The 20349-nt window shown below is 53.9% G+C and overlaps 1 protein-coding gene across 6 annotated transcripts in view; it reads left to right on the forward strand.

Annotated features, from left to right (window-relative positions):
* The first annotated feature begins 4249 nt into the window (after positions 1-4249).
* Mef2d (myocyte enhancer factor 2D) overlaps positions 4250-20349 on the forward strand; it is a 29948-nt gene continuing 13848 nt past the window's right edge. For 3 of the 6 annotated variants that reach the window (XR_003843667.1, XM_021195350.2, XM_021195353.2), the window contains exons 1-5: positions 4250-4348; positions 4657-4961; positions 17272-17456; positions 17931-18134; positions 19674-19811. Coding sequence is in view for 5 of the 6 variants with exons in the window: in XM_021195350.2 (XP_021051009.1) it covers positions 17403-17456; positions 17931-18134; positions 19674-19811 (396 nt within the window). In the remaining variant the exon portion in view is untranslated. Of the gene's footprint in view, positions 4349-4656; positions 4962-5700; positions 5784-17271; positions 17457-17930; positions 18135-19673; positions 19812-19860; positions 19996-20349 lie in introns of those variants that run through there. The other 3 variants (XM_021195354.2, XM_029537177.1, XM_029537176.1) reach the window with 2 other exon arrangements.

A 20349-nucleotide genomic window follows, 5' to 3' on the forward strand; every position in this document is an offset into this window, starting at 1 on the left:
CCCTACAGGGAGAGAAGACAGGAAGGAGAGAGAGAGAGAGAGAGAGAGAGAGAGAGAGAGAGAGAGAGAGAGAGAGAGAGAACAAAGAGAATTTAAAAGGGGCCTTGCAGCCCCAAACTGCCCAATGATCTGAGTTTGAACCCTAGAACCCACAAGCTGGAGAGAACCAACTACACGTTGTCTTCTGATCTCCACAAACACAATAAAAAATAAAAATAAAAAAATAAATAAGCGCCACCGGGTGGCGGTGGCACATAGTTTTAACTCCAGCAGAAGCTGGCAGATCTCTGAGTTCGAGGTCAGCCTGATGTTCCAGGACAGTCAGGGCTACACAGAGAAACCCTGTCTTGAAAAGCAAAAACAAACAAAAGCAAAAGAATACACTCTCCTACTCTCAGAAATTCTTTTTAAAAATACTTATTAGTATTGTATGGTGTGCAGGGGAGAAATATTATGTGTGAAGCTCAGGGGATAACTCCGAGTTGATTCTCGGGCTTGTACCGAAGCACCTTTATCCGCTGAGGCACTTCGTCGGCCTTTTGCAGTCCTTCTGAATGTCTCCCCTGCAAGTCTTCCTGTTCCTATAGTTTCTAACATCCCACGTCGCTTTTCCTTTCTCCGGTAACAGGCCCTGAGCTACTGGCCCTTTAAGATTGCCTTCTTCCCCCACGTGCTGTCTGGTTGGGCTGGCGATGCTGACGCATGCTTGACGTCAATAGCAGCTGGTGGAGTTTGGGCACGAGGAGCGAAGTTGGGATGGGGGTTGGGGGGAGCGGAGCAAGAAGGCGATTCATTTGCATTTAAAGGGGCCTCTCTTGAGTGAATTCGCGCTTTACAGAAATGTGTCCTGGGCAAACTTTCTGCCCTAGGCTGGGAATAGGGGCAAGAAAATGGCGTGGTACAACTTAAGTCCAAGGAGATGAGTTTGGAATGTCCTTCCGCGGAAAAAGAGAAATAGTCCCTCGGTGCCCAAGCTGAGAGCACGTGACCCGGAGGGGGTGGAGGCAGAAGCTGGGGGGGAGACTACTGTAAGGTTGTGTTTGTCTGCCCCCACCCCCACATCCTGCCCACCCAACTGCAGCTGCCACCACATCCTGCCCAGCCGGGGGCAGGGAGCTCCTGTGGGGGTACATGGACCCGAGACCGCTCTGGCACCTTTCACTGTCCCTCAGCTCCAGGGGCCTCTGCTCTTGTCCCCAGGTCTGGTCCCAGGCACCCGGGTTCACAGCGTAGGGTACTGCTGTGCTACACGGACCTGGACAAGTTTCTGGCGGACTCTGCTACCCTTTACCCCAACTCTGGCTTGAAGTGGAGTTGTAAGACCCCAGACTCGACCCCTGTCCTTGTCTACCATGGTTATCGATGCAGAAATGAGGTATTCAGCAGAGTTTGCACACTTCTGACTCACAGGGCTGCGGCGCGAATACATTTGCTAAGCGCGTTCCACGCCAGCTCTGCATCCCCGCAGGAACTCAGGAGCTGATGAGGAATACCTTAGGAACTAAATAAACCCAGCAAGCTAGTGCGTCCTGAGGAGACAAGGGCGGAGTGGAGCGTCCCACCTTCCCGCGGAGAAAATACACGCCCACCTGCTGAGGGTCCGGTTCGCAAGCTTGGTGGCAGATGCGGGGAAGAATTGGGGGTCTTTGCTGTGATCATCCAAAAACTGGAGGAAGAAGGATGACTCGGTGGTGGAGTCGCGGGTGGAGGTGGGGATAGAGAACTGTCCAGATGGCGCAGGGGAGGGGAAGGTGAGAAGAGGAGGGTCTGTCAAGCAGCTCACCAGACTAGAGGGGAAGGCAAGAGCACTTTTCCTAGCTTGAGTAAGGACTGCCTGCCAGGTAGAAGAGGGTGCCTCTGAGAGGGATGGGGACCTTTTCCAGTTCAGGTGAATTGGAGAAGCTTGAGAAGGGGCAGATAAAGGAGGATTAAATTTTGTTTGCCAGATAGCCTTGTGAAGATGCAGTTGAGTTTACAGGGTGTTCTTTTTAGGACGTCGGTGGGTATCTAAGTGCCCACGGGAGATTTTAAAGCAGGGCTGGAAGGTGACTTTTCTTTAGAACAGATGGGCAAGATGGCTCAGCCAGTAAAGCGCTTGCCATGCAAGCCTGACCACGGGAGATTGAGCCTGAACCCAAGGGAAAGGTGGAAGATCCACTCCGTAGAATTGTCCTCTTACCTCTAAACATGGAGCATGGTATGCTAACACAATAAACTGATTAATAAGAAATGGTGCACTGCCAGAGGTAGGAGAGGAAGTGTGAGACCCAGTCATTTGCCACCCAGAGGACTCTGGGATGGGAAATTCAAGGGCCAGAAGAAAAGAACTCAGGAGTCACTTTCAGGAAGTCCAATTCTCATCTAACTTCCAACATTACCTTGGCCCTCAGTCTTTCGTGGAAATCAAGACCTCTCCCAAGACGTTTCCACATATGAGATTTGTTCCACTTGTAGTGTTACTGCCCCCTATTCTGGTCTCCTGTGAGTTGTCAAGTCAGCAGTAAGCGTCCAGGTCCCACACCTCCCCAGAGCTCTCGATCTTTTCTCCCTGCTAGTCCTTTAATACCTTCCCCAGGTGACTCACCTTCCTTCCTCATTCCTTTTTAAAGGACTCAACATTCCAGGTCTAAAGAGGTCCAGCCAACCAATCACAGCCATGGACGGCCAGCCTCATATTTGAGATTGGCTGGGATCATGACTCCCTGGAGGCGCACCAAGTTGGTCAGGGAGAGGCTGGGGAGGGGGATTCTGGGAATTTTTTTTTTCTTCTGGCCTTGATTATGTTTTGAGAAACAGTTTTCAAACAGAGTTAGGTTCTCTAGCTTGGAGCGCCTCCAAGGTTGAGGCAGGTTGAAAACTCCTGAGGGCTTAGCTGTCCCGGGCCCATCCTGTTTTGTTTCCCTACAAGCTGGGACCCAATAGGCTGAAGGCTGCGTTCCCAGGCCTGTTCCTAAGACGTCTTTTCCAGCAGCCCTGAATCTCTCCAGTCTCAACATTCTGCTTTTCCCGACGTCGGAAACAGCCGGAAAAATAAACACCCTGATGACTAAACGGTTTCTCCAGCTAGAGCCTGGGGGAAGCACTAAAAATAGAGGCCACCAGTGAGGGGAGGTTCCCCACTGGGAGGGCACTTTCCCATTCTGCTCCCACCATAGCCACAAGCAGGAACAAGGCTGTGTTCTCCCAGTGCTTGGGGAAGGGCAGATGCCTTCACTCAAGTCTTGGGGGCAAACCAGACTGCTCAAGGAGTACTGGCAGCTCTTTACTGGGAGTGCCCCACCCCCCACACTCTAGGAAAACTAAGGAGCCACATTTGGGGACCATGTGTGATCCTACATAAATCAGTCTTCTGGAAGGGTTGAGAAGAGAGGCCGAGGGACTAGAAGCCTACGTGCTTCCTGTTTAAGGAGGTACATATATGTCTCTAAGCTCTTTGCAGAATAATCCTATTGAACTGGTCCCCCTGTGAGCCTTTTCTGAACTCAGGCAGGGCCGAAAAGGGCTCATTTTCAGCTGAGCAGCCCGTGTGTGGGTCATACAGTGCAACACAACACGAGGCACTGTATTAGTCTACTGGGAACTAAACTCACACAAAATTCACAAGTTATGGCCTTACCACCTTCAGCTTACCCAAGAGGATGGAGGGTTAAGAAATGTGCTTTGCTCTTTTCAGAAATAGTGGAAAATTTTGAACCAAAACAGTCTGACTCTGAGATTAAATTTTCTAACCCACCACTTGTCTCCTCTTCTCATCTCTCCCACACGAAGCCAGAACAGGGACTTTGTTCAGTAAAGCAGACCCTAGCTTGTTGAAGAACCTTTTGCTTCTATTTTGCAAGGCTTTGAAGTCCACGCCAGACTCTGTCATTTCCTCAAGTTCCAGGTAGAGCCAGCAGAGGACTTGTTAGTGACAGGATGCTGGACAGGAAGTCTGACGGGTTAAATGTCCAGAAGCAATGGAGCGCACAATCTTGTTGTGAAGCACTTAAAAATTCACCACGCCCAGAGGCCATCAGGGATTTTAAAAGATTTTTTTTTTTTTTTTTTTAGAGAGTTATATTTCTTCAAGACAAGGCTTCTGGATGTTTCCTGTGAGGCAAGGGAGGTGATGGTTGGGGTCCCGCCCCTTTAAATTGCCCCCTCCGTAGTTAAGTGCGCTGGGGCCCGCAGGCTCTAAAAGAAGATTAGATCACCCGAGAATTATGCACTGCCGCTTTAAATGTCTGGGCGTCAACCGAGCCGGGTCAGGGGAAAGGAGGGGACCTGTCACAGGTAGAGGGAGCAGCGGAGCTCCCCAGGTAACCACGAGATAAGAGAGCGCGATCTGGCTTCGGAGCTTTGTCACACAGTAAGTGTAGGATCGGGGGCCTCCCAACATTCTTATCTCCCCAGAACTTATTTACTTAGACCCCTGCCAACTCTGGAGCTGGGGTGCTGAGGTCCCCGCAGCCTCGCTCTGTCCCGCAGGCGGAGGGATCTGGGTTCCACGCGCCGCGGTCGCGAGCCCCAGAGGGGTGGGGCGCAGGCCGCGGGCAGGGGGCGGGGCTGCGTCCCAGGCCTCCCTGCCAGGCCCCGCCCCCCGCCCCGCGGGGCCCTCCCATTGGCCCCCTGCTTGTCCATCACTCTCGTCTTCCCCCCTCCCATCTCGCAAGCTAGGCTGCGCCGTGCCTACGTCGGCCTCGAGTCTGGGGCTGGAGGAGTTGCCTTTGGAGCCCGAAAGGAGGAAGGAAGCAAAATATCAACAACCGTCGAGGCGGCTTGGGCGCTCGGCTGCGTCCCCGCCGCCCGCCCGCCGCCGCCCCCGCGCGCACCGGGGGGTCCCGGTCCTGTGGCGCCGCCCAGGCCGCGTGGACGCGGCGCCTTCGCTGTTCCCCGTCGGAGCTGCGGCTTCGCGTGACCGAGGATTCGGCGGACCGGGCCGAGGCTCCGGGCGCCGTGACACCCCGTCCCCCCACGGGCTGGTGAGTCACGACGCGCGTCGGCCCCTTTAAGAACCCCTCCCCCACGCCGCGCGGCCGGGCGCAGGGTGGTCTGGAGCGCGAGGGGTGTACGGGCGCCCTGGCACGAGCGTCCCGGGCCGGGCGGGGCGACGGAGGCAGCGTTGGTGCTGGGGTGTCTGCTGTGACAGCCGCGCCTGGTACCCGAGCCCCCGTCGCCTCGCGCCTTGGCGGGCGCAACGCACGTGGCTCCGGCCGCGATTTCGCGCCCGTGGGGGCCCCCTTGGTCGGGCGTGTCAGCAACGCCGGCTGGAGAACCCCTGGACAGTAGTTTGCAGCTGTTAACATCCGGCAGGACCTCTCCGGGCCTTTCTCTTGGTCGGTGCGGTGCGGGCCGAGTCGGTGCGAGTGGGGTTCGAGTGGTGAGGCTGGCCCAAGGGACTACGGTGCTTCCGGCCTCCCACCTCAGAGATGGGGCAGGGAGGCCTTCCAGAGATCCCATCGAGCCCTCGGGGTTCCCAGTGGTCCCGGACTACCCAGCTTGTCCTGAGTGCCAGTTCTGCCTACGACTGACCGGTGCATTGGGGCCAGGCTAGGGGAGTACAGTGGGTGGATCCCGTCCCCTGCCCTACCCGTGCGAGTTTCCTCCGAGGCCTGTTTGGCTGTGTGAGTGGTGGATCTTCCCCCTCCCCCTAGCCCTCAGTGGGTCTGAGCTGCCTGACTGTGGGAAGTTTGCCGTCTGGGACGGTGACCTTGGGCTGCTCTGGCCGGATCTCCGAGAGGAGCCTACTGAGTGCGCTTGGCCTGGGGAGCTGTCCACCTTCTGTTCCTCTCCCTGTATCCGCGGTAGGTATCCGCCAAGGGGAGAGCATTGGCGAGTTACCTGTCAGTGTTCTCAGACACTCAGCTTCTGGCCTCTGGCCACCAAGCCCCAGTGCTCAGCCTGGCTGTCCCAGCTCCCGTGGCCTTGCCTGTGAATGAATTTCCTTCCTGCGTCTTCCAGGATGGGGGTGGGGTGGGATGATTGTGGGAGTGGCTGAGAACCTTGTTTTGTAGGGTGGTTGGGGAATTCTGGAGCTTCTATAGAGCACTTTTCCCATATACCCCAGAAATGGACACTGAGGCTTTGGGATTCCAGTGGTCATGTTCTTTGTTTGTGACTCCTGTGCCCTTCATACATATACCCTGTGTGTGACTGCTGCACGTACTTTTAGGGAGTCAGGAGCTTCATTCATTCCCATACCTACCAGAATGGTAGAGCATTTTACTTAAGCTCACACTTCAAATTTTGTATCAGACTTTAGTCTTCCCTCTTTCTGCCACATATTTCATGCAGGGAGAGACTCTAAAGATTAAGAATAAAGACATACAAGCCTTGCTCATGCAGGCCTGAGCCTAGAGAAGAAACAGGACCCAGCCAGAAAGTATGGGAAGCCTTGTGTTGGGGGATGGGCACAGGGCTTGTGCTGCCTCTGCTAAGCCCAGTGCCTGGAACAGGGTGTGGGGGACTTGGACAGGAGGCAGGTGCAGGTCGCCCATCCCCCTCTGTGTGGTGCTATGGGGCTGGAGGGCCCCAGCTCTCTGCTCTGGTTCCCTGGCTTCTAGTGCACCTCCTAGGCTGGGTGATGTGACAGGCTGGCTGGCTGCCGTTATATAATCTCTCTCCAGCAGGGTTTTTCTTTCTTCTCCTGGTCTTCCTTGGTGGTGTGTTGGGAAAGGCAGAGGGAGTCTCTCCAGGTTGGGAGCTGGACCAGGGGATGGGCTTAGGTTCCCTGAGGCCCCGCTCTGACCCTGCTCTGGAAAGGGGCCTATGCTGCAGCATCCTTGGCCCTTATGTCCTTGGCCTGGAGGTCTGTCCATCTTCCTAGCTTTATCTTCTGTGCCAACTGAGTTTCCTGTTCTTCATGGTGGCTCTGGCCTAGCACAGGTCCTTGGGACACTTTGCCACCCACACTAGAGTTGAGTTGGTAGGCTGGCTTTTCTTTGTTGCCTCCACTTCTCTGTCTCCTACCTAGACAATTGTATGGCCTACAGAAGAGCTGCAGGCAAGGGGGACACTATGAGTCACAAGTATAGTTGGTGTTGTCCAGGTTCCCTAATGGGGCTGAGGATCTGAGGCAGGCCCAAAGCCATTGGCCAGGGTCAGATCTAGGGGCTGTGGATCTGTGGTGGTGGGCTCTCCCCATACCTTGAGACCTTGGCCAAGACTTTGTAGGTTCTCTGAAGACACCTGGCCTGAGAAAATTATCTCCCTTTACAGGGAAGCGGGAAGGAGGAATGGTCGCATGCCGCACAGCCTCCGCATCGCTGTAATCACTGGTGGCTTTTATGGGGCCAGAGTCCAGCTAACCCTCTCTGTCCTCCTGTCCTAGTTTGGTGACTTGCTCATTGGGGAGGGGTGGCATTAGCTGCTAGAAGCTGTGCTATATAAGCAGACATCTGGCTGTGTGGTGGCTGACATTGTCTCCACAGTTAAGAGAAGGCTGGATGGAGCCTGGGTATCAGAACTTCCCATTGAAACCAGGTTAGGGAAAAGATAGCTCTTAACTTGGCCAGGAAAAAGAGGGGAATCTCAGGCATTCTCCAGTGACTCTGCTAAAAAGGCTGTTGACCTTCGGCCTAGTGGGCCGCTGCTATGTGGCTCCTGGAATATTTTCTCATCTCTCCCTGCCTAGGACAAAACATATTCTGAGGAGTTGTCCTGGAGCTGTGGGAAGACTGACCTCTGAACCCCCTCCCCAGAAATCCTGCTGAGGGGCTCCTGCGGGGCCCATCAGCGCCTGGCAGTCTGCAGCAAGTCATGGGGCACATGCAGGAAGGTGTGCAGTGCACCCTTGGGGTGCAACACCCACAGAGCAGCTGTTGCACTGTGGGGGGGGGGCGGGGGCAGTGGTGGTAAAGATGATTAAAGGATTGGAGAGTGGGGGGTGGTGAGGGACTGGAGGCAGGAAGGCAAAAGGCTCACAGAACCCAGAGAGCCTGGGCTGGAAGCAGGGGCTGAGGTCAGAGCACAGATGGGCAGGCAGGGCCTGTCTGTGGAGAGCATGCTTTGTGAGTCAGGGAGCACTGGCCGACTTCCACCCTCCCTTGCCGCTCTGTTCCCTGGCTTGCCACTGCTCCCCACCCTGGCCTGAGTCCTTGGGTAAGTTGTCCCTTCTCCCACCTCAGCCTCAGCTTTCCAGGTGGGTAGGAGCTCCCTTTTGGTGGCATAGGTATCTGTGTTTGATGGTCCTTGCTGTTGTCTGTCTCCAGCTTCCATGAGGGAAGCTACTCCACTGCATTTTGGGGCAAATCCTAGGTTTAGGATTTCAAAGCATTCACATCTACCTTGGCTTTGTCCAGGCCCAGGCCACATGCCACCCCTATTCCAGTTGCTAGTAACACAGTTGCAGTCCTGCTAGTATGGCATGGATTGAGGCAGCTGACTGTGGCTGACAGCCCCTTCTGAATGGGGTACTGGAGGGAGTGACCTGCCCCAAGCTCTGGCCTGTGGCAAACCACACCCAGGCGGGACCATATTTACTCATTTAAACTTACCCTCCCGGGAGGCCCTGAGCTTTTAGGCTTGGTCACTGACCTTGGCTTAGTGCCCCTGGGTGTTCTGGGGCCACTCCCCTAGCATTGGGCAGACAACTTGCCACAGGGAAGGCGTGTCCTGCCTGTTCCTAACTCACCCCTCCAGCATCACCCATGCACAACCCAGTTTAACAGGGAGCATGGTTCAGACACAAAAATGAGGATTTTTGGGATCCCCAGATCTGGGGGGGTACCATTTGTTATTATCTCTGTGAAGATCCTAGGCTGGGCAGGGTTCTGTCTGCTACAGGTCTTTGGTATTGGGGAAACTGAGGCTGAAAGGTGAAGGAGTTATGAAATGAAAAGTCTATTGTGAAGCATTGAGGGCTTTTGTCAAAAAGATCTGATGCCAGGAGGTGGTGATGCACAGCTTCAGTCCCAGTCTTGAGGGGCAGAGGAAGGTGGATCTCTGAGTTTGAAGCCAGCCTTGTCTACAGAAAGAGTTCCAGGATAGCCAGGGCTACCCAGAGAAAAAGAGAGGGGGGGAGGGAGGGAGGGAGGAAGGGAGGAAGGAAGGAAGGAAGGAAGGGAGGGAGGGAGGAAAGAGGAAAGAAAGAAGGCATCTGAAGGAGCAGGAAGTCTAGGCTGCTGAGGTATAGCACTCAGGTTGCGCGTGTGTGTGTGTGTGTGTGTGTGTGTGTGTGTGTGTGTGTGTGAGAGAGAGAGAGAGAGAGAGAGAGAGAGAGAGAGAGAGAGAGAGAGAGAAGTTAGTTTGAGGGTGCACTGTTCTGACTCCTGAAGCCCCCAAGCAAAGCCCTGAAGCAGGAGTCAGCACCATACAGAGGCCCCCAGACCAGCTGCTTGGGGCAGACAGGAAAGGGGCTGCAGATCTGAAGGGAGCACAGGGGAGAACAGCTGATCTCTCCCCAGCCTCTGCCTTTTCTAGAGAAAGTGTGTCACAGACGCACCTTCCATCAGGATCTTTAGCCAAACCGAAGGTGTGGGGATAAAGAGTCGAAGGGGCTTGGAAGGGACCACCAGACCCTGGGATGGCATGGCCGTCTCCTGTCCTTAAAACTTGCCCTGCAGACATTCTAGGTCTTAGGTCCTTTGCTATTCCCAGTGCTATCCTCCTCCCCAGACTGGGTTTGAAGGCTGGGAGAATAAAGACCAAGACGAGAGGTTCAGCGGGGTGAAGGTGGGGCAGATGGCAAGGGGAATAGACCTCTTTTCTGGGTTCTTCCTATTCCAGTAGATGAAATGTGAAGTTGAGGCTCTGAGCAAGGGAGTTAGAGTGCTGACCTTGCCCTTGCCTGCCTTCCTTCTCTGTCTTGCACTGTAGGCAAGGGTGATGCATCTTGAAGAGGGTGCTTCTTGCTCTGTCTCCCCTTGACATCTGGACCCCTCTCTTTTTGCCCCCACACCTGCCTGCCTCTTGGCAACTCCCCTTATATGGTCCCCATGGCAAGCCTTTGGCTAGGCATGGGGTGGGGAACAGGTGTCCTGGCCCAGCTGTTCCTACTCTTCTCCCCCACCTGTCAGCCTGCAGTTGGGGGTGGGGAACTAAGGCTAAAGGAAATCTTCACCTGTTCCCAGGGGTGGGCCTTGCTTGTAAAAGCCCTGAGAGCTTCCCCTCAGAGGAAGGCCAGTGCACAGACAACAGTCATTGCTGACAAAGTCAGAGGGCCCCTGCTGTGTTCTGACACTGAACCCTGTTTGATGAAGGTATGTTTTGATGAGAGTATGTTTGCCTAAGGGTGCTCAGGGCCCACTGGGTTAGTCCCCCCCATCCTCACCTAGTGTCTTTCCTGAAAACAGTAAGCTAATCCTCATAAGAGCCACCTTGCCACCTTCTGCCTAGGGCTTAGAGACCAAGCCACTGCCCAAGGCTCCTTTAAACCCTTGGTACTCCTTGAGGTCACAATACCAGGAGGATTTGCCTTCCCTGATTGGATTGGCCTCTTTCTGGCCTGGCCTGTCTGAGTGCTGGTGCCCCTTCAGTCTGCACTGCCTCACATTCCCTCATGCCAGAAGCCCAGCAGATAGGGCTCAGCCCTTGGTCTGTTCCTAGATGCTTGAACAAAAAGTGGTCCTCCTAGGAGAGAGCTTTTCTAAGATTCCCCAGCCTGCTCTGTGGCCCAAGTCTTGCTCAGATTTCCCTGCTCTTCTCAATTCCATGGGAAGTCCTTCAACTCATTTAGCTAGCATCCACTTGTTGTACTAGCTGGCAACCCTAAACCAGCCCTAGTAGCATGCTCATCCCAACAACGCCTGTCAAGATGAACTGTCCTCAAGGCCCCAGCTGCGACTTTCACTTCTGTCTCCTGAGACCCCAGGGGGGAAGTAGGGTAGGGAGGTGGAAGGTGACACACTAACGGTCCCAACTGCCCCCACCTCTCTTCAACTAAGGCATCCAATTGCCAAGATCCCCCATTCTTGTTTAGATGGCTGAAGTGGGCCTAAGATTGCCATGACAGGATTGGCTATGATAGTAGTAGATAGGACTGCTAGAAAAGACTTCCCAGAGTAGGGAGGCTGCGGGGCTTCCGTGTGGAGGGTATGGCTGTAACTAGACAGATGGAGGTTAGGCTGACAGGTACTCAAGGGGCTGGTTGTCTGCTAGCATCCATGGTAGGAGCAAGCACCTTCATGACTCCCATATGTCCTGGTCTTGGTTGGTTAGCTTCTGACAAGGTGAGCATGAGCCCCAGAGTCTGCTCTGAGTATAGGATCCAGCCTTTAAAGTCTTGTTTGAAATGTAGTTCCAGTCCACTGTGCTCCACTGAGTGGAGCAGGATAGGAGAGGCCTGCTGCTGCTGCCTCACCCTGAGACTCCTGGTCGGACTATGTGCCTCTGATCCTTTCCCTAGACAGGAATGGAGGTCCCAAGGATGGGAGCTTCACACTACATCCCTGGGCTGTTTGTGAATTGAGGGTTGCTTTCTGGAACAGAAGATGGAACCATTTCTGAGGTCCTGAGGGCCACTGGATGGGAAGTTGAATTTGGAGGAATAAGGGTGGAGACACTATGCAAATGACCATGCAAATGAGCACCAGTGAGTCAGGCTACTTGGCCTGTTAGGCAGAGCTAAAGCAAAGTACAAACTTGGATTTCAAAAATGGGCCACACTAGTGACAGTGACCTTGGGCCTAACCAAGGCCACGACCTTTAGAGGCCCTGAACTCTGGGTTCATAGGTATTTGGGGGAACCTTGATAACCGCAACTGTCACCAGGACCTCCTGTGTTCCACCTGGCACTGTCCCCAACAGAGTGGCCCTGAGCCAACTCTCCCTCATCTACTAGGGGTGACAGTCAGAAAATTTCCTGGATAGGCTCCAGGAAGCCTCCCTCTGGCCTCCACCGTGCCTCTCCTCTCCGCAGCAGCTGAAGGGAGCCTAGACTGGCACTTCTCCTTACTACAGGGCTGACTTTTCTTCCAGGGAACCTCACCATTCTGCCCCTCTGTTGGGAGTGGGGTAGGGGGGAAACTGTGCCTTAATTTAGGCACACACCTCAGTACAGGCTAGAAAAGCCCAGCCCAGCCCCTGCAAACTCATCCTTTCTTCATGGCCTGACGACCCCCCCCCTCACTGCTTTACTACCAGGACAGTCTTTAGTAGCCCCTAATAGGCCCAGCGGGTGGCTGGCTCTGGGAACTATATTGTGGGTGGGAGGAACTTTAGCTAGGTGGAGGAGGCGGGAGCCTCCAGGACTCAACTGCTTCTGGAGAGTGAGAGCTAGACTACAGGAAGGACAGGGAGTGGGACACAGAGGGAAAACATTCCCTCTTGGAGAAAACAGGATAACACTTTCCCAAGAGGTTTACTAGATGTGAGAGGTGGGAAGCTGAGGGCGGAGTATGCCCTTTGGAAGCTAGGGGAGAGCTCCCAGGCCTCCTGGGTGCTTCTCACAGTGCCTGGGACCACCCTGCCCAAGCCCTGCTTTCCTGGACTGCACCCCCACCCCCCACCCCCACCCCCATACCGGCCCCCATACCAGTCCACCCTCAGGTCTCCTGTTGGTGAGTTAAAATTAGCTCACTGCCCAGGCTAAAAATAGCCCCTGCCCAGCCCCAAGCTGCTGTCTGGGGGAGGGGATGGTAGGGCTTGGTGGGAACCTGGGGTTTAGGTAGTCAGTGTGACAGAACCTGGGCTCTGGCCTGGGCTTTTGGATGGTGATGGGAATTGTGGAGAAGAAAGGTGGCTTGGGACTGGGAAAAGCGGGGACCTGAAGGGTGCCCTCAGGCAGGCTGCTGGGGCACCCCTTGGCTGCTCAGCCAGGCACTCTCCCAGTCTTGTGCCTTTGCCTCACTGGTCCCTTTCTGTCTCCTTCCTCTGTCTGTGCATCTGTCCCCACCTTGCCCACGCCTCCTCCCACTAGCAAGCTGGCTGCCCGACTGTGGGGGTGACAGGTGGATTGGATTGTCGCCCCCTCCCCCAGTGCATGCTGCTTATTTCATGCCCTGCAGCCCTACCAGGGAGAGGGTGGAGGAGGGTGACAGCTGTCTTCAGTGCAGCCTGCCTTCCCGAGTTCCAGCCTGAGGCCCCCCCAGCGGCCTGGAAGGGAGGGGAGCGCCTAATGAGCAGTTCCCTCGCTGTCTCCCACTCCCTTCAAGAAGAGCTCAGGGCTTGGCCTTTCTGGCCTCTGCTCTGTCGGGAGTCCGCTGGTGTAGGGCTCCCGAATCTGATGCATGCAGCTTTCTAGAGCCTCAGGACACCAGGACAAGGTGCTCAGGGCAGAAAGGAGTGAGGGAGCAGAAATGGGGGTGCACTGCTAAAGAGTGGAGGGAGGACAGAGATGGTGGGGAGGCTTGCTTCCTCCCTGGCTTCTCAGCAGTGGCTACAGGAACCTGTCTTGACCTCACTCCCGTCTCCACCCAGGCCCTTCACACAGGAACAGTGCTGCCTCATTCTGAAACCCCAGAGTGGTTTGGTATTGCTCAGGTACCAAGAGGTGTGACCTAGGGAGATGGGCCTAGTCTCCTGACTGTCCATCCAGCACCCTTTCAGTTTTCACTTGCCCCTCCTTTGCATGTAAACAGTGCCAGTTGCCATGGGATCCTAGATCCCAGACTTCCCTGCCCCCATGGCCACCCTGCTGCTGGCTTCCTACAGATCCCACCAGCCAGTGCTTTCTCCTTTCTGCTGCTGTTGTCACAGCCTGCCTGCGGGTGATATCACCCTGCCCAGCTAGAACCTGCTGAGGGCCACTGCTGCTGTAAGGTCAGGATGGGAAGGCCCCTGGAGCCTGGCACCTCAGCGTGAGTGCCCGGGGCTGCAAACTAGACTTAGAAGAGCAGCAGCCTAGCCAGTGTACTCAGGCAGAGGCAGAGGCAAGTAGGTCTCTGAGTCTACAGACTGAGTTCCAGGACAGCCAGGGCTACACAGAGAAACCCTGTCTGGTAGAAAAGGGGGGGTGGGGAGAGCAGCAGCCCACAGACCAGAGCTTCAGAAAAGAGGGGCTGGCTAGGTTAGGCAGGAGCAGAGCCTGCATCTGGAGAGCAGATGCGCAGGCCTCTGGCTCCTAGCAGTTAGTTAGGTTGTTGAGCAGAAGACTAATTAAGCAGGTCTAGGTGTTCATTAAAACTTCCTGATAAGAGTGGGCAAGTTTGGGCAGGACAGCTCCACACCTTGAATGGGGTCAGTTTGGGGTACTTTGTGACCATCTCAGCCCAAACACCATTATTCCAGAACAAAGATTGAGTTCATATTCTTGCCCCAGGGCTTCCAAAGAATCTGAAGCAATGTGGAACAGACAGCAGAGGGGACTGAGCCTGCTTTGTAAGAGAGTTTATGGTTAGCTAGGAGGAAGGACTGGCCAAGGCAGGGTCTGTCCTCTGTCCTCTGGCAGGGTAGTTCTGGCAGAGGAAGAGCATCAGTGAGTGAGACTCTGGGAGGCATGGGTTATAAATGGCTGAGCTAGTATAGAGCGAGTCAGGGTTGTTGAGGCTTGGCCTCTTAAACAGACAGGTCCCCTCTGATAAAGGACACTCACTAGGTCTCTCTGGCTTCCTTGCCTTCTCAGCCATGATCTCTCTCATATCCTAGCTCCCCCAGCATGCGGCAGGGATGGGGGGGCAGTGTAGGAGATCAGCCAGGGAGCTGGTTGCCAGGCGACAGTTGCCTAAGCAACCCCATCCTCTCCATCTCCATGTGCTCAGGGCTGCTCCTTAGAAGACTTAGAGTCTCACCCTTTGCACCAGCCAGCTGAGTGTAGGGAGGGATGAGAGTGAGGGTGGCAGGGTTGGTTGGAGAGTCGGTGATGTCTGAACTAATAGGCTTTGAGGGCAGCTGGTAGAAGGTTCTAATTCCACAGAGGACAGTGAGAATAGCAGGGCAGACGGAGATTAGACTGCAGGAAGGACTTTTACAGGCTCCTAATATTTTCTTTGTATAGGTATTTCTTGGGCTTTTTCTACAGGCAATAGCATAGTAAAAAGACAGATTCAGTTTCTGCTTCATGAATCTCTAACCTTGGGGAACCGGGCTCATAGGAGAAGCACAATTGATAATGCTAGAAAGATTGCTGGGTTGATTTTTGGAAAACTGTGAAAACACTGGGACAGCTCACTAGGAGATAGCACTGGCTATAAGCAGGGAGAGGCTCTGTCGTCACGAATCTGTTCATGGTCGTGCACACCTTTAATCTCAGCACTTGAGAGGCAGAGGCAGGCCTGTGAACAAGAAAGGGACAAGAAGGAAGACAGCTACCTAGCCAGTGGGGAGTCAGAGCACCCTGCATCGTGGGTCTGGATTGGAGTTCCAGGCTGAGCCAGAGAGACCCACCTAAAAAACAGCCAATTCCCCATAGCCCTTGCCCCATTGTGCCTTCCCAGCTCCCCAGCCCAAGGAGAGCAGTTGTGGGTAGCTCTGAGAGTTATGGTAAAGCCTGGAGGTTCTGGATGGAGCCCCTACAGTAGATTGGGCAGGGATTTGGGTCATAGGCCTCTAGAGAGACCAGATTTGGCCATACAGGGCTCTAGGCTGCCACTGCTGGTCTGGGATGTGGGGAGAGGCCAGAGGAAGGCCAGGGACTATGGAACTCCTCAGCTATCAGAGCAAGAGGAGAGGTGCTGGTCCCCTCTTTTGGTGACCTTCTATACATGCAGGCAGATTACTTTTCCTTTAGGGCAAGGGAGCCGGCACGCTCTCTGTGGATGCTTAGAGTGGAAGCTAGACCAGCCTGAGGGTCGGGCCTGCAGTCTGTGATGATCTGAAGCAGGCCCAGACCTCCCCTTCCCTATCCCAGTGAACTAACTACTTCACTTACTCTGTAACCTTCAGGCCTTGTGGAATGAGCTAGAAAGGCAGAGTTTCCGCTCAGCAGCCACTGGCACTCAGCTGATGTTAACTCCTTGCCTGTGTGTTTGTTCACCATGTATGTGCAGTGTCTGTGGAGGCCAGAAGATGACGTCAGACCCCCTGGAACTGGAGTTGCAGATAGTTGTAAGGGGTGCTGGGAACTGAACTCAGGTCCTCTACAAGACCAGCAAGGACTCTTAATTAAATGCTAAGCCAGCTCTTCAGTTTCCTCTGTATACCCTCTTTGTGTATCTCTCCCCTCCCCATCTACTTATTTATTTATTTATTTATTTATTTATTTATTTATTTAGGTTTGTTTTGTCAAGGCTGGGGTCTCACTATGTAGACCAGGCTAGCTTCAGGTTACTGATGCCTGCCTCTGCCTCTCAAGCATTGGGATTAAAGGCCTTAGCTACCACACCCACCTACTCTCCCATTGTCTTTGTCAGTTAGGCTGCCAGCTTGTGGCAGAGCTTAAAACAGTGCAGAAGAATTTACAGCCTGCAGTGCTGATTCTCTGGCCTTTTACAGAAACTCTACCTGAATCAGAGTAGTAAATTCCAAAATGGAGCATTTTAACTAGGGAGTGAGAGACTTTATCTTCCATACTTGGCACCACAATAATCAGAGAAATAAGCCAGACTTTGTGATGTAGGCCTGTGACCATAGCTTATTGGGAGGTGGGGGCAAGAGGATCATAAGCCAGCCTGGGAAACTTAACAGGACCTTAGCTCAAGAAATAAAAATGGGGGTTGAGGATGCAGCTAGGCAGAGCACCTTCCGAGCATGTGTAAGACCGCTGGGTTCAGTCCCCAGTGTAAGGTCTTCTGGAAAAATACATTTGCCACCCTCTGGCCCAAACATAGCTTGTCTGTCTAAGCAGCAGAACACCCTTCAAACAGAACTGTACTTGGGCTGAGCAAGTGAAGCGCACTCATGTACACAAGATCTGACTAGGGGGTTCATGCTATAACTCCAGCCTCCACTGACGCCAGATGCCGAGTCCATCCTAAGTAAGGACTGTGCTGACAACCTGTCTCTTGGACAGCCACTCACCCTTACAAGCATCGCGCATCCTCTCTCTGCCTGCTGCCTGCAGTCTGGGAAGGCGTTAGTTCAATACGTTCTCACTTAGGAGCCTCCACTGGTCCAGGTTGTGTGGTGGGTAGGAGGTTGGCAGAGTACAACACATAGTACAGACAAGTTCTATAGAGATCAGGGTGTGGGTGCTCTCCAAGTAGCAGACCCTCAGAGCCCTGCATCTTCTGTGTGACCTAAAGCCTAAGGACAGCAGTGACTTAGGGAATCAGCCTACACCAAGCCCTGGTCCCAGTGGGAGCCCAACTTCTATTTGGTATGGGGAAGGGGGGCATTTCCTCTATAGCCAATATTGTCGCAATTTGGGGACGGGGCAGAGCTGCCACCAGTCTCTCACAGGCTGTAATGAATTTCGCCCACATCCCAAACCAGGCTGGGAGGTTGGGGGTCTAACAGTCCTCTTATGACCCCTCCCAGGAGGCTGTGCATAGGTGTTCTGCAGACCATGAACTGATCACTAGTCCCAGACATTCATGAGCACAGTGTGAGGCTCCTGATCACCACCCAGCAGCCCCTTCTTCTCTGGCACTAAGGACCCCCCGGAGAAGATGGGGAGGAAAAAGATTCAGATCCAGCGAATCACTGATGAACGCAACCGCCAGGTGAGGAGGTCCCAGAGCCCTTGTGGTAGGTGAGCAAGGACAGAGAGCCAGCTCTGTCACCCATGACCAGTTCTAAAAGAGAATTTTCTTGGAAACCCTGAGACTGACTAGAGGTTCCAATACAGAGTGGGTCTAAGCAGAGAGAGGAGCCCTTTGTGAACCTCCTTAGCTTGCTGGCCTGAGATGGGCCAGGGCCCCACACCATTGCCACACCTCCAGCTTCCTCATCTCAGCGAGAATTCTCCCCCTCCTCAACTGGGAGGTTTGCCGCTCTCCTCAGCCCACTGCACAGAGACGTGTGGCCTCCTCTCTTGTCCAAGGCTGGCTCTGGTGCTATTTTGTTCCTTTCTAGACCATGGATTTCCATCAACCGTGGCTAAGTCACCTTGAGAGTAGAACTCTAGGGTAGGTAGAGGCTATGTCTGTGGGCAGGGGGACTCTTATCAGACCTGGCCACACGATGCTCTCCTGCAGGTGACCTTCACCAAGCGGAAGTTTGGGCTGATGAAGAAGGCCTACGAGCTGAGTGTGCTGTGCGACTGTGAGATCGCGCTCATCATCTTCAACCACTCCAACAAGCTGTTCCAGTACGCCAGCACCGACATGGACAAGGTGCTGCTCAAGTACACCGAGTACAACGAGCCACACGAGAGTCGCACCAATGCTGACATCATCGAGGTGCGCGCCTATGCCCACCTCTGCCTATGCGTAAACCCATCTCTTCTCCTGAACCCAGGGTCCAAGGAAGGAGGGGCCTGACAGCAAAGGCATGAGACATGTAGCCGTACCAGATCTCAGCTTAACTTAGGCAGTCTGTGATCTGCCAGTCTGAGGAGCGTCCTGCTGCCGTATGCTCTTTAGTTCCTCCTTCCTTCATCCTCTGTGATATTCTTTCTTGTGTCTCCCTCTTTGTTCCCGTCTCCTTTCCGTCCTGTTCCTTTGTGGGTCTGTGTGGCTCTTGTCTTCTGTTTCAGAGTCATATGTGAAATGTTAAGGGATATGAGCTTTGGGACTGGGCTCTGGCCTTTCCTTGCCATGTGACTTTAGGCAGGTGGTCTGGCTACTCCGCAGATGGAGCAATGCTGGCTGAAGTGTTCTGTGAGCAAACGAGTGAACCCAGTTCGTGCTTCTTACCCCAGGTTGCCAACTTGGGGTACAGAGGTTAATAACACTGGCTTTCTTCCAGTGGACCTGAGTTCCATTCCCAGCACCCACATGGCAGCTCATTACTACAGTTCCAGGGGTGGGGTCCTCCCTCTTCTGACCCCCTGGGCATCAGGAATTTATGTGGTACACATATATACAGGCAAAACATACACACATGAGATAAAATTTAAAAAAATAAAAATAAGACAGGCAGTGATGGCACACACCTTTAATCCCAGCATTCTGTGAGTTCAAGGTCAGTCTGGTCTACAGAGCTAGTACCAGAATAGCCAGGGCTACACAGAGAAACCCTGTCTTGGGAAAAAAATTAATTAATTAATTAATTAATTAAAATGAAGCAAAGGCTGGCAAAATGGCTTATTAGGTAAAGGCACTTACTGCCAAGCCTGAGTTTAATTCTCAGGAACCCCATGGTGGAAAGAAGAACCAACTCCTGCACCTTGTCCTCTCACTTATGTGCTACGGCATGTGCATGTGTGTGCATGCACTCCAGTGCACGCACACTCTCAGGTAGGTAGGTAGGTAGGTAGGTAGGTAGGTAGCAGGTAGGTAGGTAGGTAGGTGGGTGGGTGGGTGGATGGATGGATGGATGGATGGATGTGATTTGATTTTAAAAAAAAAAATACCAACAAGGCAGGTATCTTTAAAGTTTTGAGTGACCACGGGTTGCTTGGGTCTAGGATGGTGTAGAGCAAAGAGCTCAGTGAGTGCAGGTCCTCTGTGCTTTCTTGTATTGTCCTTTCCTGTCTCCATTCAGTTTCTCTCACCTAAGTAGAACCTTGGGTTTGCATGGGCAGAATCTTCACCCCCAAGCACACTCTCTAGGGAGCTGGCAGGACCTGGCTTCTCCCTAGATAGCTGTGGAGCATGCTTGCCCCAGAGAATGCTGTAGGGAAGGGAGGATGGCTCTGGGTGGGGAGTGTAGGGGTGGGACAAGAACATCCGGGAACCATGGGAGAGAAGGTTGGAGAAGAGTAGGGGATTTGGGGGAGGAGTTTGGAGGATGCTGGAGGACCATTGCTGGCTGGCTGACTGAGTGTGCGGTTGCAGACCCTGAGGAAGAAGGGTTTCAACGGCTGTGACAGCCCAGAGCCGGATGGGGAGGACTCACTGGAGCAGAGCCCCCTGCTGGAAGACAAGTACCGGCGGGCCAGTGAGGAGCTGGATGGGCTCTTCAGGCGCTATGGGGTGAGCCCTCCTCACCTTTTCTCTGGCCCCCTTCCGGCCCCTCCCCCAGGCGCTGCACAAGAAGCACAGGGAGTGTGAGAGCCCCGAGGTGGACGAGGCGTTTGCCCTGACCCCCCAGACGGAAGAGAAGTATAAAAAGATAGACGAGGAGTTTGATAAGATGATGCAGAGTTATAGACTGGCCGTGAGTAGTCGCATGGAGGAGAGCCTCCTGTGCTGCATGGTGTGGCTTCACCCAGCCTTGCCCGGCCCTCGGCTGCCTCTGATGGATGTGCTATGCTGAGCCATCCTTGAGCTGGTACTGACCACGAAGGGACTCCTGACCTTGGTCTTGATAACCCTCTTGTAAAGTTCTTCTTGCATAAACTAGAGAGGCCCGCACTGTCCTCTCACCAGCAGAAAATGCAGTCTCTAGACTGGAAGGGAGATGAGTGAGTTCTTTGTCCCATTGTTTTGGGGGATCCCCCTTGGGGTGCTTTGGCACCCCTGCATCAGTCATTCAGCTTTTTTTTTTTTTTTTTTTTTTTTTTTTTTTGTC

This window comes from Mus pahari, chromosome 4 (genome assembly GCF_900095145.1).
Source record: "Mus pahari chromosome 4, PAHARI_EIJ_v1.1, whole genome shotgun sequence".
NCBI classification, from domain to species: domain Eukaryota; kingdom Metazoa; phylum Chordata; class Mammalia; order Rodentia; family Muridae; genus Mus; species Mus pahari.